Source organism: Ursus americanus, chromosome 2, assembly GCF_024610735.1.
Source record: "Ursus americanus isolate L20-20 chromosome 2, mUrsAme1.1.p, whole genome shotgun sequence".
Lineage (NCBI taxonomy): Eukaryota > Metazoa > Chordata > Mammalia > Carnivora > Ursidae > Ursus > Ursus americanus.
In genome coordinates, this window is record NC_142128.1 from 31,029,640 (window position 1) to 31,047,874 (window position 18,235).

An 18,235-nucleotide genomic window follows, 5' to 3' on the forward strand; every position below is an offset into this window, starting at 1 on the left:
AAGAAAATAAAAATCTCCATCATCTGATTCCTGATCACTGTTAGCGCATTCACACAACCTCTCCCAGGCTCTTGTTAAAGACAGGTTCTGATTCAGCAGGTCTAGGTGGGGCCTGGGATTCGGTGTTTCTCCCAAGTTCCCTGCTGCTGCTGCTGCTGCTGCTGCTGCTGCTGCTGCTGCTGCTGCTGCTGCTGCTGCTGCTGGTTCCTGACCCATGCTTGCACAGCAAGGAATTCGATTCCTACCCTTCCTGATGTGCATGATGACCCCGGATCTTTTCCACAGTATCTTGATGCACTGCTCTTTCTAGATGAGATGTCAGCAGCCTCCTCCACCTCACGTCGCAATGCCCTCTTTGTGGTGGGAAGAAAAGCCTGTTCACTGCCGAGGAACAATCTGAGGTTGCACGGGCCTCAGCCCTCCACCCACCCTCCCTGGCTGCAGCCCCTCTGCAGGTGAGAGGTGCACCTGAGTGAGACGATCCTGACCTCAGCAGAGGCAGCTGTGGCCATCCTGGCCCTAACTGGGGATTCAGAGAAGGGAGTCTCAGAGGGTGGAGAGAGCACAGATGGCCTTGGGAGCATGTACGCACTGCAGGAGGTGCCCAGGAGGCTATGGCCACGAGGAGCAGCGGAAGAAGGACCAGTGGGAAGTCACATGGCATCATAAGTTCTCATCCCAACAGAGCCGCTGGCTGGCCATGTGACAGGGACAGCCACTTCCCTTCTCCGGGCACTGGTTTCTGCATGAGATCATACTCTCCTAGCTCCACAGTCTGGAACATGGGGCCCCCGGGCAGACAGAGCAATCTACGCTACCAGTGTCTTTCCTGCCTTCTTCCAGTGACCAAGAGGATACAGCACCCCTGCCAGTGCCAAGAAGAATCCCCCAGACCCAAATGCTGCAACCACCGGAGGGGAGCAAGGAGGCAACGCCTACCCACAGAGCCTCAACGGTGAGGGAAGCCACTAAGTAACTGACATTTAATCCTTGACATGGGAAAGGTGGCTCCATTCACCAGAGCACTGAGGCTCAGCGTGGAGCACCCAAGGCCAGTCCCACAGGAAGTACCCAAGGATGGCTTCAGTTTCAACCCCACTAGCTCTAGGCTCGGCCATCTGCTAAATATTGCTGGCCCTTAAGCCCTGCAACAAACCTGCGGTCACAGCCCCACGGCCGCTCAGGAATGATTTCTCGGTGATTCCCTTGAAGGTAGCCCCTGCCTTCCGGCTCTCTTGCTTTTCCAAGGGCAACCCTCAGCCCACACTATTGATGAGATGAGCCATAACAGGCTTCTTTTGAATTTCTTGTTAGATTACCATCAAAAATGAAAATAGAAAATGTACAGACACCCCAGGGAGTATCCCCAGGGGGCCACAAACCTGGCTGACAAATGCAATGATCCCCCGCGGTTCTAACTCAGAAGTCACATGTGCATGTCAAAAATCAATTACCCGGCTCACATGCATTCCTGTTGTCTTTAATATTTACAATCCTTAGGATCCTACACTACTTTTCACCACAAACCTCCAGGCTTCAGTTACCTCCTAGGGAGAAACAGAGCAGGGGTTAAGAATGGGATAGCCCAGATTCAAACCCTCACCACCAGGTATGTGACCATGGGCAGGTTACTGACCCCCCCCTCTGCACCTCCTAGGTCTATTAAATAAGTGAGTGTCCACTGTGCACCTAGAACAGTGCCTAGCTTAGACCAAGTACTTTTTACATGTTAGCTATTATTATCGTTGTGGTGGTTGGCAACCCTATACCCCAGAGGTGTAAGACCCCTGGCTCTAAGACATGCTGTCAACTGGCTTTCTCTCTAAAGCACAAGAAAGCTACCCAATCCAGGCCTCTGTGCTAGCCGCACTAGGTGGGATAAGGGAAGAGTCCATGGCAGCTAGGGAGGGGAAAATAAGCAAGACATACCAGGAACTCTACGTATATTCCTCCTCTAATTCTTGCAACAACCCTGGAAGTCAAAGTAAATAGGGCTGCCACCCACAGAGGACGTTAGGTCACTTGATCAAGGTCACTTATGCACTTACACAGTGGTATTTCCCTGCCTCTCTATGCAGTGGCAGAAGTGAAGTCATGCCAGGTATTTCTCTGGTTGAAGGCTAATCCTTGCAATGCACTCACTATGAAGGTTCAGGGAAGAATAGAAAGGGCAACGTTCTTTGGGTGCCACTGCACGCCAGGAATTCTGCCCAAGGTCACGCAGCAGAGTACGTGGTGCATCAGAGGCTGAGACCCTGGTCTGCCTGACTCTTACAATGCTCCCTCCACCACACCACACTGCCCTTCTTCTGGGGCCAAAGGAGGCTCACTGAAAAAGGGGGAACTTGAGCCGTGCTTAAAAAAATGGGAAGGACCAGAATAGGTAAATCCATGCAGATACAACACAACTATTAATGGGAATAGGCTCTCCCTTTGGGGGGATGAAAACCTTTTGGAACTAGACAGAGATGGTGGTGGCTCGACATTATGAATGTACTAAATGCCACTGGATTGCTCACTTTAAGATGGTTGTTTTACTAATTGTTAATTCTATAATTGAGCAATTATTAATGGTTTTAATAGCATTAAAAACATATATGTTTTATGTTATGTTAATTTCACTTTAATAAAAAAATGTTTTTATGGGAAGGGCGGCCCAGAGCACATTCCAAGCCAAAGGGAGAAGTAAGGTAGGATTTGCCCTGCAGGGGATGGGGGGTGGACAAGACAACTCCAGATAGCATCCAGCCCCCATGCTCACTTCTCTTCCATATTTCTGATTACACTGAGGGGGTAGGAGGCTAAGAGGTCCCTAACTTCTAATCATAGGGCTACTAACAGGGAACAACAGGCACACTCAAATAAGGGGAGTTGAGAGATGTAGTTACGAGGGGCCCTACAAGGTGTGGGTATAGATAAGTGATTCTCAAGCAGGGTGATTTTGCCCCCACCACGGGACATTTGGCAACGTCTGCAGATATTTCTGGCACAGCTCAGCAGGATGCCTCGAGGGGGTGTAGGCCAGGGATGCCACTACACCTCCCCCAGGCACAGGACGGGCCCCCACAACAGAGAATTACCTGGCCCAAAATGTCAGTAGTGCTGCAATTAGGAAATTCTGCCCGAAAGTATATGTGATTATCCCATTTCAGAGAGATCAACCCGAAGCTCTTAGAGGCTAAATAACATGAAAGTCCACTTGGGCTCTGAATCCCATCTCCTCTAGTCCACCCGAGGACACGCTCCAGTAACTGTTCCCCGAATCCCATCTCCTCTAGTCCACCCGAGGACACGCTCCAGTAACTGTTCCCCGGTCAGTTTTTTCTCCATGTGCATGCAATTCTTACAGCATACGAGGATGTCGTAAGATCTCCCCCAAGTTTTCTTTTTTTTTTTTTTTAAAGATTTTATTTATTTATTTGACAGAGATAGAGACAGCCAGCGAGAGAGGAACACAAGCAGGGGGAGTGGGAGAGGAAGAAGCAGGCTCATAGCGGAGGAGCCTGATGTGGGGCTCGATCCCATAACGCCGGGATCACGCCCTGAGCCGAAGGCAGACGCTTAACCGCTGTGCCACCCAGGCGCCCCTCCCCCAAGTTTTCTAAAAGCCATTGCCTGCGCCCACGTGTCCTTCCAGCTGCAACCCCACTTCTCTGCTGCCCTGGCCAGCTCTCCCTTCACAGGAGCTGCCAGGCTCTCCGGGACAGCCAGCCCTGCCTTGACTACCGTTCTGGGCTCTGGCCTGGAGCCCTTCCACCCCCACCGCCTTCACCCTGCACTGACTGATTATCTACACAGCAGCGATAACATCTGGAAGCACAGGTGGCAGCAAATGACTTACTGATATTATATAAGATACACTCAATGATATTCTGTGATTTGTTCCTTCCAGGCACCCTGCAAAACTGTAGTTAACACTGCGTTTCTATCAGGTCCGAAGCACGCAGTGGATTGTCTCAGATGATCTATGTTTCTGGCTTTCACTGAATAAACCTGCACCTTTAACGTGCCCCAGGACAGGGGTCAGCAAATGTTTTCTGTAAAGAGCCAGAAAGTAAATATTTTAGGCCTTGCAGGTCATACAGTCTCAACTAATCAACTCTGCTCTTATATCTCAAAAGCAGCCATAGACGATACATTAATGAAGGAGCGTAGCTGTTTACAAAAATGGGCCTTGGGCTGGATTTATCCTACGGGCCACAGTTTGCCAACCACTGCCCTAGCAGAATTAATCAGACAGGGTTTTACAAATTAAAAGAACAGTGTCTGTGTTTGCAGACTTTACTGGCAACCCAGTAAGCAGTAAGATGGTTACATGTTAGGGGTCCCCAGAAGACTGTAGACCAGACCCACACCTCCATCGTGTTCCCATCTTCCCTCACCCATAACCAAGAGCCCACACCAGAACCTTGCAAGGGACAGATACATTGTCAACTTGTGATCACTAGACTTCACGCTCAGTTACATCTGCAGGCATAGGATGTTTGGCGCTCAGGGCGCCCGGGTGGCTCAGTCATTAAGCGTCTGCCTTCGGCTCAGGGCGTGATCCCAGCATTCTGGGATCGAGCCCCGCATCAGGCTCCTCCGCTGGGAGCCTGCTTCTTCCTCTCCCACTCCCTCTGCTTGTGCCCCCTCTCGCTGGCTGTCTCCCTGTCAAATAAATAAATAAAATATTAAAAAAAAAAAAAAAAGGATGCTTGGCACACTCGGCCCAATGGTGAATTTAGTGCTGTTGCTTTGTTGGGTAACTTCCACCATCCCCCAAAAACCCACCACCATTCCAACGCAGAAGCAAGAGGAGTGGGCAGAGAGGGCAGCCTCGCATAGGCCAGAGGCGTGTACAAGACCAAGATCAGACCTTCCCCCGCTCCCCACTCCCACCCCTCTGGGGTCAGGCAGAGAATGGGAAAGCGGGTGAGGTAGGGACTGAAGGGGCCAAAGCAGGTGTCTCTATAGAAAGGGCAGCTGCTACTGGGCTCCAGCGGATCACAGCTCACAGCCGCACCAGCCACGGCTGTCCCATCTTCTGGTTTTTCAAGAGAAGCCAGAAACTCAGACTTTCATATCAATTAGTTGGCAGCTAATCATACTTTTTAGAGCACTGTTTCAGCCAGTTCTGTGTGAACCAAACATGACACAGCTAGGGGCCAGATGTGCTAACAAGTTTGTGTCCTGAGATACCCATTAAACCTTCATACCCACCTGTAAGATGGGTGTGCTGACAGCACCATTGTAACAGTTAAAGGAACTGAGGATTGGAAACATTGCTCACCTGCCCCAGGAACTGCACCCCAACACTTGACCCCAATGCCCAGGCCTGCCAACCTCCACATGTCCAGGCTACCCTCAGGCAGCTCAACTTGCATGCAGGGACCTCTCTGCAAAGAGCCACTGAAGACAAACCAACCTCCCAGTGGCTGGCTCACGTGTCACTTTCTGCGAGAAACCGTCCAGCCACGGGCACAAGAAACTGTTCTCTATAGGGTGCTCCCGTGACCACGCAGCCACACCACACCCCTAGTATCATCCCTGTAGAAAGGGTTATGGAGAATCATAAACCTGCTCCTCATGCCCATCCCAGATTGTGAGGCTTCTCCGGGGTGGACCAGCATTAATACCCCCCCACCCCGACTCACAGAAGGAGCTCAACAATCGTTGAATCAAGGCTCTGGGGTTAGGTTCTGTGCCTCCCCGAGTGGCTGCTTTAAATGCAGAACCAGAATGAGCCAGGACACGGCAGCAGCCTCGTGCGTGTGTGTAACGAGCCTAGTGAAGCAGCAGTTTTGTCTGCTCAGCGTTTGCACACGAACACATAAAACAGACTCCATTCTTCCCCAAAGTCAGGGCGCTAGTTCCCTGCACTGTGGGGTAAAGCGGCACAGCTGGGCCAGGACAAAAGGAAAGACTGTCCACCACCACACAATGGAAAGAGGCAGCCTCTGCTTCAAGGCAGACAGATGGCCTCGGGCCATCCAAGTGGCCTTCCGAGGTCTGAGATCAAAGACTAAGTCAACAGCATACTCATCAACGGGCAAAGAATTTACTCTGGAGCAGCGCTCAGCAAACATTTCCCATCAAGAACAAATGGTAAATATTTTAGGCTTTGCAAGCCATAAGGTCTCTGTCACAGCCACTCAATTTTGCCATTGTAAAGTGAGAGCAGCCATAAACAATAGTCAATGAAGGGATGTGCCTGTGTTCCAATAAAACTTTATTCACAAAACAGGTGGCTGGCTCAGTTTGCCAATCTCTGCGTAGAAAAAACACTAAAATGGCACTGTGCAAGCGTTCTGAAGAAGTGTATCTTCCCTCACAGTTGGAGAAATGCAAATTATAAAGCTACTAAATTAGCTGCCACATGTTAACATTATATAACTACTCAATTCACCAAGAAACAGTTAATGCTAGTAAAGCTGTGGGGAAACGCACACACCGCCACTAACAGCACATCGGTGCGGTGGGTTCTGAAAGGCAACATGGCAGTGCACACAAAAAGCTACCAAAATATCAAAATACCTTCCTGACAACTTGGAAACTAAGCTAACGGGGACGAAGGGGGAAATGAGAAAAGAACTAAGTGACAATTTCACCAGTTCCTCCATCCTCCAGGTACTGAGTAAGGCACTGTATGTTCATCACTTGCTTTCATTTCCATTTTCTGAGGAGGGAATTAAAGAGTCAGAGACATTCGATAATGTGCTCAGGCTCTTGCACGGGGAGTTAAATCCAGGACTGTCTGAGTCTGAACTTTTTTCCACTATACCCCAGTGACTGCCGAAATATGGCATCATGGGCACACAGAATTTTCCAGTAGTGTTCTGGAACGGCGGTCAGCAAACAAACCAAATCCAGCTGCTGCCTGTTCTTCTAAATAAAGTTTTATTGGAACACATCCACATCCTCTCATTTATCGATTGCCTGTGCTGCCTTTACGCTACAACAACTGGGATGAGTGGTTGGGACGGAGACCAGATGGCCCGCGAAACAGACATTATTTACTATCTGCTTCTTTACAGAAAACGTTTGCCAATTCCATCCTAGAACATTGTAAATGGAATTTACTTTCTTTTCCTACAATGGTATATCCATTTGGTGGAACATTATGCAGCCTTTTTAAATAATTGTGGCAGGAAGGCACATGGATAAATGCTATAATGTAAGTGGAAACACTAATTCAGATGTAGACTCAAGGCAATTATGTAAAATGCGTATGCCCTGAGCAAAGACAGAAGTGGAATACCTAAAAATCTAAATATTTAATGTTCTAGGGAGGTATATTTATAGGGCTATCCCATGTTTTCACAATAATCTTTAATGTCATTTTGGGGGTTTTGCCTTTTTTTTTTTTTTTTTTTTTTTTTTTTTTTGATGGGGAGGAAACAGCAGATCCCAAAATACGCAGCACAGGCAAAGAAAAATAAGATGCAGTGGGCAAGGTTTCCTCCAAGCAGGAGGCCCGGCAGAGCAGGGCAGCAAGGACAGAGGATACACACCGCCAGTCCTCTGGAGGGCTCCAGGACAGGCACACACAAGTCAGAGCCTGGGAAAGAGTCCTCACTCCCCTTGAAGGCTTCAAACTGCTACACCCCACACCCAAAACTGATGTTCCACAGCCCTTCCTACCTCAGTGAGGGGTAATTCTTACCCTTTCCAGCTGCCCAGTAGCAAAACCCAGGAGCCACCCTCCCCTCCCTCAGGTCTCTGCTCAAGGTCACCTTCCGTGACAGGCCTTCCCTGACGGCTCCAACCAAAATTACAACAGCCTTCCCCCTCAGTTCATCCTCTATCCAGACAACAAGTCAGATGCCACCCTAGGGCTCTGGACTGGGCATGCGATCCAGACCTGGCCAACCAGAGCTACAGTGATGGGTTCCAGGATGACCACACAGCCTGCCAGACTGCTGTGAGTCAGCCTCAGGACTTCTGCAGGAGCAACTGGGAAAGAGGCCCACCCTTGGCTCAGGTGTTGCTACATTGTAGGACGAGACCCAAGAGCTGCTGGTAGCCATCTTGCCTCCATGGAGAAGAGGCTGCTGGAGGATGAAGCCAACAGAGAGGAAAGCAGAGTTTCAAACTGGACAGAAAGGTAGTCCTGATGACTTGCTAAGCATCTGAATGCAACTGAGCCTGAAGACAGCCCTTTCCCTAGACATTTCCATTACAAGATGCTTTAAACTCCAGTTTTTCTGAAATCAGCCTCTGCTCTGCCACATGGAACTGAAGGGTCCTGGCTAACACACCCATTACTCCAACAAAATATTTTTTGGTGCATTCATTCGATGTGCTTCAACAGACACCAACAGCACAGCCCTCTGCTAAGTGACAGAAGAAGCACCGAACTGTCATTCAGTAAATGTCTGCTGTATGCTGAACCCTGAATTTCTGGCCAGGCTCTGCTGCCACTAGAGCCCTCACTCTTACCAGCAGCATTTTAACCTACTACAACCACTTTGAAAGCCAGAGCAATCAAAAACTATCAACACTTTCATGTTACAGCTATTTCGGGGAAATCATCCTAAAGACGTATCAATCTAAAGGGAGGAAAATTACCTTAAACAAAAATGTCACTGCATCATTCCTTATAATAGGAACCCAAAAGGGGGGGGGATAAGTTACGTTTCCGTAAGTAGAATCAAATAGTTTAAAAATTATACTACATGCAAAACGATGGGTTAATAATGAATTATGAAGTCTGTAAAAGTGGCCAATATGAAGACCACGTAGCAATGTGGCAAAGTTTTATCCTAAAATGCTAAGGGTAAAAGCAAAATGCAAGTTTATACGGTAACGATAAAATTACTTCAGCTCATACCAGTGTTTCTCAACTGTTTGCTCATGACCTTAGGATCCTTTTCAGACATTTTTTTGATCATCCCCTCCATGAAATTTTAATACCACAAATATATTGTGTATCTGTTTACATACTGCACGCATACCTGTGCTCTACACACAACATTAAAATTTCTTTCTCCCTCGAAAACCAATTTTTGCTCCCATTGAGGATGCATGGCCTATGTAGACAAGATAGAGGCAGGATGGAAGGGGCTTTATCTGGAATTATATTCACATTGCCAGAATTCAGAGAAGTCCATAAAATCCTGGATTTGGTTTCGTATTTTAAGAGCTCTAAGAACCTGACTTCTTACTGGTTACAACAAGAAAGCAGGAAAGGTGATGTCAATGAGATTCAGTCCATTGCCACTTACTAGCATAGGACGCAGTCAAATATTTGCTGACGGTGGAACACTTCTTAAAATCTGCCACAATAGACCAACACAGTGCCTTCATGCTGGGGGAAAAGTTAATACCATCACTTTTTCTGCTTTGAATGAAAACCACAAACATTCTTTTTTCCATTCACTTGCTTCAGCTGATTCTGTATCCCAAACACAAGCTACTGCTGGAAAGGACCCAGTCAATGCCAAAGGGAAAACCATGACCCTCAACATTCCAAAAGAAGAAGATACAGCTGCTAAAATGCACACAAACATCAGGCACGAACAGCAGTAAATTACCCACTAAGCCCCAAACCCTGGTCTATCAGGCCCCTAGAGCTTGACTGTTCCACAAATTATCTGACCTCTCTGGGGCAAGCTTTCCCCCACCCTTGAAACAGGGTTTTTAACTTCAAGATTCTTGACAGACTCATTACTGATGGAAATGAGCATCAAGGACCTTCAAATCTAAAGTCTTAGGAAATACAGTGCTTGAGAATCATAATGACTTTCCGGCCCCTCAAGTTCCACTTTCTAAGTAAGAGCAAAAGCATTATCTGAAATTCATAATTCCTTAGCTTATAGAGGCTGATAATCAAGTATTCTACCTACTGGATTCTTTAAAGAGAAACAAATAGGGGCGCCTGGGTGGCGCGGTCGTTAAGCGTCTGCCTCCGGCTCAGGGCGTGATCCCAGCGTTCTGGGATCGAGCCCCATGTCAGGCTCTTCCGCTGGGAGCCTGCTTCTTCCTCTCCCACTCCCCTTGCTTGTGTTCCCTCTCTCGCTGGCTGTCTCTCTCTGTCAAATAAATAAATAAAATCTTTTAAATAAATAAAGAGAAACAAATAAATCATGACTGCTCTCATGCTAAGACAACCCACGTGCAGCAAGTATCCTTCCTCCAGACGATTTGTTTACTTCATCCACAAATATTGTTTCATATGCATGTTTTAATGTCCATCAAGGTATATATTTTAGTATAATTCTGCACTCTGCTTCTTTTTAGAGAAGGTTAATGTTGAGATACAGCCACAGTGATGTGTATAAATCCATTTTATTCCTTTTAACTTCTTTGAGGTTTTCCATCATGTGACCATACCACAGATGCGCATGAGCTCCCCTGTTAATGGTCATCTTAGTTGTTTCTGGCCTCAGGATACTCATTTATCTTTTGTATGCATTACCTAGGCATTCCACTTCCTGGTTATTTGCACTTAATGCGCTTGGCCTTGAAACCATCTGACCCCTGACTCTACTCAAACATTTTCAACTACAAAATACAGCAGACTCTAATTGCCAATTTATAGGAAATACAAGAGACTAAGAAACATGTCAAACCACACCAAAAGGACGCAGTCAGCAAAATCCCACAAAGAAACAATCTACCCTGTAACAACCAGGGTGAACTGTTTCCTTCAAAAAAAACTGTGAGGGGTAAAAAGAGAGAGAGGAAAGGGGAACCTATTAGTTTAAAAAAAATGTTTTGCGCTTCAAAGGATACAATCAAGAAAGAAAAAAAAAACACAAAATGGGAGAAAATTTTTGTAAGTAATAGATCTAAGAGACTTATATCCAGAAATTACATAGAATTCTTACAGCTCAACAATAAAAACCCAATTTAAAAATGGACAGAAGATCTGAACAAACACTTCTCCAAAGAAGATACACACAAACAGCCAATAAGCACATGAAAAGATGCTGAACATCATTGACCATTAAGGAAATGCAAATCAAAACCACAAAAAGATACCACCTCAAACCCACTAGAATGGCGATAATCAAAAGACTGTTGACAAGGATGTGAAGAAAGCAGAACCTTCATACTTCGTACAGTGCTGGTGGGAATGGAAAATGGTGCAGCCACTTTGGCAAACAGTCTGACAGTTCCGCAAATGGAGCCAGCAATTCTACTCTTAGATATCGACCCAAGAGAAATGAAAACACATCCCCACACAAAAACTTGTACGTGAATGTTCAAAGCAGCATTATTCAGAGGAGCCAAAAAGTGGAAACAAGTCAAATGTCCATCAACTGACGAATGGTTAAAGAAAACAGAGTATCCATACAATGAAACAGTACTGAAACACAAAATGGAATGAAGTATAGTTACATGCTACAATATGATGAAGCTTAGAAACACGATACTTAGTGAAAAGAACCAGACCCAAAAGGCTACGTTATTATATGATTCAATCTATATGAAATATCCCGAATAGGTAAATCCAAGCTAGATTAGTGTTTGCCTGCGGCTGAGAGGAGGAAGAATGAGGAACAACTGCTAACAGGTACAAGGGTTTCTTTTTGGACTAATGAAAATGTTCCAAAACTGATTATGGTGATATGTGCACAATTCTGTGAATACACCAAACACTAAAAAAAAATAGCAAACTAAAAAAAACAGAGAGAGAACTAAAAGACTTAAAAAACAAACCAATTTGCATGGTTTCACCCTTATTTACATCCTAAGTCTGAAAAACACACTATAAAATTATAAGGCAATTATGGAAATTTGAACATTTAATATCTGCTGATGTTAATGAATTATTGCTAATTTTATAAGTATGATCATGAAATTGAGCTATGTTTTTTTAAAGAGTCCCTATTTTTTACAGACACATATTAAAATATTTGCAGATGAAAGGATACAGCATCTGGGATTTGCTTCAAAATAAACTAGGGACAGAGATAAGAAATAGGTATGTAGGGGATGGTCATGAGATAGTAAATGCTCACTAGACTATTCTCTTCATTTTCGAGACATTTTTTGAAATTTTCTATTCAAAAAAAAAAAAGGACAGAGGAAAAAGAGGAAATACTTCCATGCAACATTATTTTACTGTATGCTGATCATCGATCCCAAGGGCGGGAAGACCCTGTTTCAACTGTATTCTCAAGACACGTGAAGGCAGTAATTGGAGGAAGAGGTTCAAAGGGTACAAACTTCCAAGTTATAAGATAAATAAGCACTAGAGATGTCACGTACAACATGATGACTAACACTGCTGTACGACATATGGAAGGAGTTAAGAGAGTAAATCCTAAGAGGTCTCATCACAAAGAAAAAGAAAGTTTAATCTTTTCTTCTTTCTATTCTTTTTATTGTATCCATAGAGGATGGATGTTAGCTGAGCCTTTTGTGGAAATCATTTCACAATATATGTCAATCATGCTGTTCCCCTTAAACTTATACAGTGATGTATGTCAATTATTTCTCAATAAAACTGGGGGAAAGAAAAAACTGCAAGTACCTGGGACTTCCCTTCTGTCTTCAGCAACCACTCTTTCCGCCTCAATTACAATCTTTCCAAAAGAAGGCTTTCATCCTGAACACTTTTTCCTAAAAAAGCCATCTGTTGGTTTCCTTTTGTAATGATTTTTAAAATTATATTTTAAAACTTCATTATCTTTGATATTAAGTTGGTTCTTGAAGGACACATTGATCAATTTCCCTTGGCTTGTGAACTTCACTTGTTCCTATGATCAAGGCAGGAGAATGGTCCAGAACCCTAAGCTTGAGGCAGAGTCTCCTTGGTCATATTAAAAGCAAGAGGTTTTCCATAAGAGGCTCTTAACTATAGGAAACAAACTGAGGGTTGCTGGAGGGGGTTGGTGGGTGGAGGGATGGGGTAACTGGGTGATGGGCATGAAGGAGGGCACTTCATGGAATGAGTACTCGGTGTGATATGCAATCACTAAACTCTACCTCTGAAATAATACACTATACGTAAAGTGAATTTAAATAAAATAAAAAATAATTTAAAAAAATAAAAGCAAGAGATTTTCAAGGCATACTTAGCCCCAGCCCTTGTCCCAGCGCTGGGTCAGAAAACCCCACCTGAGCCCCAGCTGAGTCCTTATGGAAACAACAACTGCTCTAAGTTCCTACGTACATACCATGTAAGAAGTGCAATACCAAGCACTTTACCTAAATAAAGTTATTTAGTCACTGTGATAAGCCTAGGTGACAGGTACTATTATTTACCCCCATTTTGCTGGGACTTCGGAATGGTCAAGTAACCTACTGTAAATCACACAGCTTTATAGAGCAGAGTCACGATTTGAACTCAGGCTGTCTGGCTCCAGACTGTGAATTTAAACCAGGCTGCATTACCTCCTGGGTGGAAATCAACTCATCACCTCTTAATCACCCCACTGATGTTCAAGGACCAGAAATTTAATTAGGCCAAAAATCATTTGCTCTGACAACAGAAGCTGGACTATCTCCCAGGAAACCCCCTTCCCAGCTCCCTCATTAGGACCAACGATATCACAAATCTTGCTCTTGAACAGCAAAACAAAAGGCGCATGACTTGTATTTAAAAAAAAAAAAAAAAAGATCCACGGAGATAACTCAAAAGTTAAAAATTAAGAGAGACACGGCCCCTTCGCCTTGCCCTCCTCCTCCTCCTCAACCTCCAGAAATGCCTGGGTGAAAGGCTAGGGCCAAGGGAGCTGGATGCAGGGACTCTTCAGTGGCAACTCCACAGTAAGAGAAAAACAGGCAGTGTGAGGGTAGGCGGGTCCTCCTAAGTAAATCCAGATCCCAGTCAGGGCGGGCTGCGAGGCTTCCCGGAGTCACTCTGCACACACAACACCCAGGAATGACTTAGCACCAAAACACCAGTAGATCGCTTCAGAGAACGGCTGAGAATTCACATCCAAGTCTGGGGACTAAACTTCAGAAACGCGGAGCACAAGCTGTCCACACCCACCTCCCTCCCACTCCCGGCCTCCCGACCAAAACCACACCCCTCCCTGCAGGCGGGAGGGGGGTGGGCTGGGAAGGGCAACGCGATGGTCCCCAGATGGGTTCAGAATTGAACAAGGAAAGGGGTGCAGGACAGAGCGAGGGAGACCTCAAATGAGCTAGGAAAAGAACTGAAAGGGGCGGGAGCATGAAAAAAAGGACCAAAATGTAAGAAGCAAGGACCAGTGAGGGACACTGCGAGTGTAACTGGGAACAACTGGTGACTGGAACAGCAAAGCACCGGGGGACAGGGCACGAGGGAATGGGAGGGGCGGGGAAGACAAAGAGGCTGGAGAACTCACACTCCTCTGGGGACCGAGAGCCACGGGGGGACACGGGGTTCAGGGGTCAGCAAACTAAGAGTGTCAGAGACGACACCCTTCCCGTGTGGAGACTGGAGCGACTGCACACCAGGGGCCTGGGAAACAGGAATGACTGGGGAGCAGGGGGGCCCGGAACTGAAACTGGGACTGGGGGGGGGGGGGTTCTGGAGTTAGGAGGGACTGAGAGCCGGAAGGTCTGAGAACTGAGGGGATGGTGACTGGGTGAGAGGGTCGGAGGACTGGGAGAGACTGGGGGTCTGGGGACAGGTGTGCAGGAGCTGGTTTTAAGCGGGGAACAGGAGGCAGGGGACTGGGAGTGTCTGGACTCGGGACGCCAGATAAGTGCAGGTGAACGGGGGCCAGCTCCCGCGCGTACGGGGGTCTACGAGAGACGGGACGGGGGTGTGCGAGCGAGCGGGACGCGGGGACTCGGGGGCCGGAGTGTGCAGCTGGAGCGGCGGGAGCCGAGGCAGCCGGGCCGGGTGACAGCGGCGAAGCCGCCACTCACCGCTCATGGTGCCGCTCCCGAGCCGGTGCCCGCGCTGTGCTACCGCCACTGCCGCCACTGCCGCCGCCGGGCTCCAGACAGGCCGGGAGACAGCGCACCGCCCCGCCCGCCCGCCCCGCCCCGGAAGTGGAGCGCCGCCGCCGCGGACCCGCCCACCGACCCGGAAGGTAAACACGGGCGCCGGCGCGGCGGGGTGGCTGGGCGGCCCGGTCCTGGGAGGACCGAGATGCTCGCGGGGAAGCACGGAGGTGCGAGAGTCGCTCACCGCGCGTGGCTGCGGCGGGACTGACCTGGACGTTTCCCTGCCCTCTTGGGCCCACACCTCTGTCGGGGAGACAGTGAACAGGCCACGAGAAGTTAGCCAACACCGTTGCAGAGAGCAGTAGGAACTAAGAAGGGAAATAAAGGGTAATGGGCCAAAGCATGGGAACCGGGGAGATGGGCAATTCCGGAGGGCACCCCTAAGGAGACGATCTTGGAGCTGAGACCTGGACGACGGAAGCTGGAAAACGGCCCGGGATGATGCGCAGGAAAGGTGTTCCAGAAGGAACAGCAAGTGCAAAGGCCCTGCCTCGGGGCTTGACTAGAGCCAGAGAGTGGGTGAGAGAGAGGAGGTAGGAGAGCCTGGGTGGAGGGCCTGTGGGCCATGGTGAGGGGGTGTAAGGGAATGGGAAGCCATTGCCAGAATTTAAGCAGAGGAGTGACACGATCTGAATTAGGTCTTAAGACGGTTACTCCTCCTGGGTTCGAAATGAATTGTAGTGGGGCAGGGTGGAGAAAGGGCCCCTGGTTAGGGAGCCATTGCAGTCAGTTGCCCAGCAAGAAATAATATGTCTGGGGCTAGGCTGGTGGCATTGGAGATAAGGTGGATGGATGATGTGCCAACACGAGTTCACAATATGAAGCTCAGGTTACTGTCCCATTTTATACATGGGGGAAAGGGGACCCAGAAAGGTTAAAAGAGCATTTTGCCCAAAACCCGGAGTAAAAAAAAAAAAAAAGGCATTTTTACATCACAACCCAGTACACATGTGGATACATTTAACAAGATGTTTAACAAAACAATTCCATGGGTAATGTATTCTCTATTTTTCTTTCTTTTTTTCTCTTTCTTTCTTTCTTTCTTTTTTATGCTGACTGAGACAGTTGATTGATCCACTGATAAATCTTAATCCACAGTTGAAAACACTGAATCGAGGACCAGACCCCACAGGGAAATGGAGCCAGAATTCCAGCCCAGTTCTGTGTGACCCACAGCCCCATGGTCTTCCTACTACACTGCCTTTCAACACAAAACCTCTGGCCCCTGGAAGTTGATCTTTTGGATTCCAGCAGAAGTCAAGAGCTCTTTGGAGACGGCTGCCGTGCAGCGTTATTTATGACGGAACGAGTGGAAAGCACCCCCAAAGCCCAACTACAGAAGAATAGCTAAGCAAATCATGGCCCACTTCACAAGGAATCTCTTGCGGTAGTTGCAAATTCTAATTATAAAGATGGAAACTTGGGGAGAGGCCAATGATAAGGCCTCAAGTAAAAAAAAGTCCGGTGCAAAATGGTCTATGTGCCATAATTACAATGTGTCAAAGTATGACCATGTGTAGGGATTGAGGGAGTGGAGAGATGAAAATACTTGTGGGTTGGTTGGATCGTCTTTGCCATTTTCAAAATTATACTCTATAGTTATTGTTAATCTGTTATTTTGAAGAGTCTATGTGCCTAAATCCACCCCCCAACTCCCCCACCCCCAGAATCCTAGTTTGGGTTCTCCTGCCTCTGTAACCCTGGGGAAGGCATCACATACCTGCGTCATGGAGTTGTCGCGAGGATAACGTGTTCTACCTTCTCATAGCACCCTGAACCTTCATGGCACTTGAGGCAGGAGAAGTTAGTGACATCAGTGCTTGTCCTTCCCCGTTTCTACCTCCAACCACACCCTTGAAACATTGTAATTCCTTTTTTCTGAGATTTTCGCCTAGTCCCCAAAGACCAAGAATCAAAAGCCTAAAGTCTACAGCTCTTGTCAGCCTTGAAAAACCAAAGTCGTTGAGGAGATGCCAGTGGCGGGGAGGGGAGAAGGAAGAAGGCCTGTGAGAAGCTAGGAGCAGTATTCCATATACCGTTCCTAGAACAGCCATAGAACAGGAAAGGAGTGTGTGCCTGCTCTCAGACTACAATTCAAGCAGATTAATAAAAATCATTACAGCAATGTGACTCAAAGTATTTATTATGAAGCAGATACTTTCATGAAAAAAAACATATATGCGCCAATGGGTGTGTCTGTGTTTTCGTTTAATCCTTAAAATAACCTTATAAGTAGATACTATTACTATTCCCGTTTTACAGATGGGGAAACTGAGGCACAAGTGGTTAAGTAACTCTCACAGTCACCCAAAGTCTGTAACTTCTAGTAACAGAGCCAGGATTCAAGTCCAGCCAATCTGGCTCCAGGAGCCAGTGCCTTAACCACCGTACTGTATTGTCTCCTGTGGTCCTCAAGGACCTGGAATGGAACCATGGAATGGCCCCCAAAGGGTAAAAAGGGCTCACTAAGTTTTCCCATATCCCAAACCTGACACAAAAGCCACAAAGCCCCAAGACTTTGAGGTCTACGCTGTGGTGTCAGTGGGCATCTTAACAATGATCAAAGTCAACATATTACCAGAGGGCATCATCACCTGTTGCAAACTTTTCCATAACACCTCAGGACCTTTGCACAACCCCAGAAAGGGACCCCCGCCCAAATAATGACTAAGATTGTAGCCAAAAGAGATGGGAAATTCAAATGAACTTAATTTGATGCGAAGAGAAAAAATAAATAAGTCAGGATGTGTTTAAATCCTAGTTCTGCCATTTATTGGTTATGTTACCTTCCTCTGACTCAGTTTCTGCCAACACCTGTAAAATGGAGGTAATAATTGTCCACCTACCTTGTGATTTGTTGTATGCACTAGATGAGTTAGTACCGTACATTTGTTGTTGTTCTTTTAAGGATTTGCTTATTTATTAGAGAAAGAGAGTATGAGCAGAGGGAGAAAGAGAGGTAGAGAATCTCAAGCAGACTCCCTGCTGAGCACATAGGGCTTGATTCCAGGACCCATGAGATCATGACCTGAGCTGAAATCAAGTGTCAGATGCTTAACCAACTGAGCCACCCAGGCGTCCCTAGTAAGGCTAAGTTTTAGCTACCATTATTATTACCTGCATTGGGGTCTGAAAATGATACCTACTATACCTTTATCACAGTTTGCAATTACACATTTATTTATGGGACTGTAATAATGCCTGATGTCTCCATTAAGCTAAAAGTTCACAAGGTCAGGAGCCTTGCACTCACGCATTGCACACTAAATTAGTGTGGCTGACTCTAGGCTTCTCCTATCTCCAGGAGTACATAAGATCACCTTACTTTCCATTAATAATAAAGAGAAAAATCCAATCTGGC

At 46.8% G+C, this 18,235-nt stretch overlaps 1 protein-coding gene across 1 annotated transcript in view; it reads right to left on the minus strand.

Annotated features, from left to right (window-relative positions):
- The window catches only part of SNX29 (sorting nexin 29), a 510,975-nt gene extending 496,074 nt beyond the window's left edge, over positions 1-14,901 (minus strand). Inside the window, exon 1 of the mRNA XM_045777903.2 lies at positions 14,794-14,901. Within this exon, the coding sequence (XP_045633859.1) occupies positions 14,794-14,800 (7 nt within the window). The 5' untranslated portion in view covers positions 14,801-14,901. The remainder of the gene's footprint in view (positions 1-14,793) is intronic.
- Between the last annotated feature and the right edge of the window lie 3,334 nt (positions 14,902-18,235).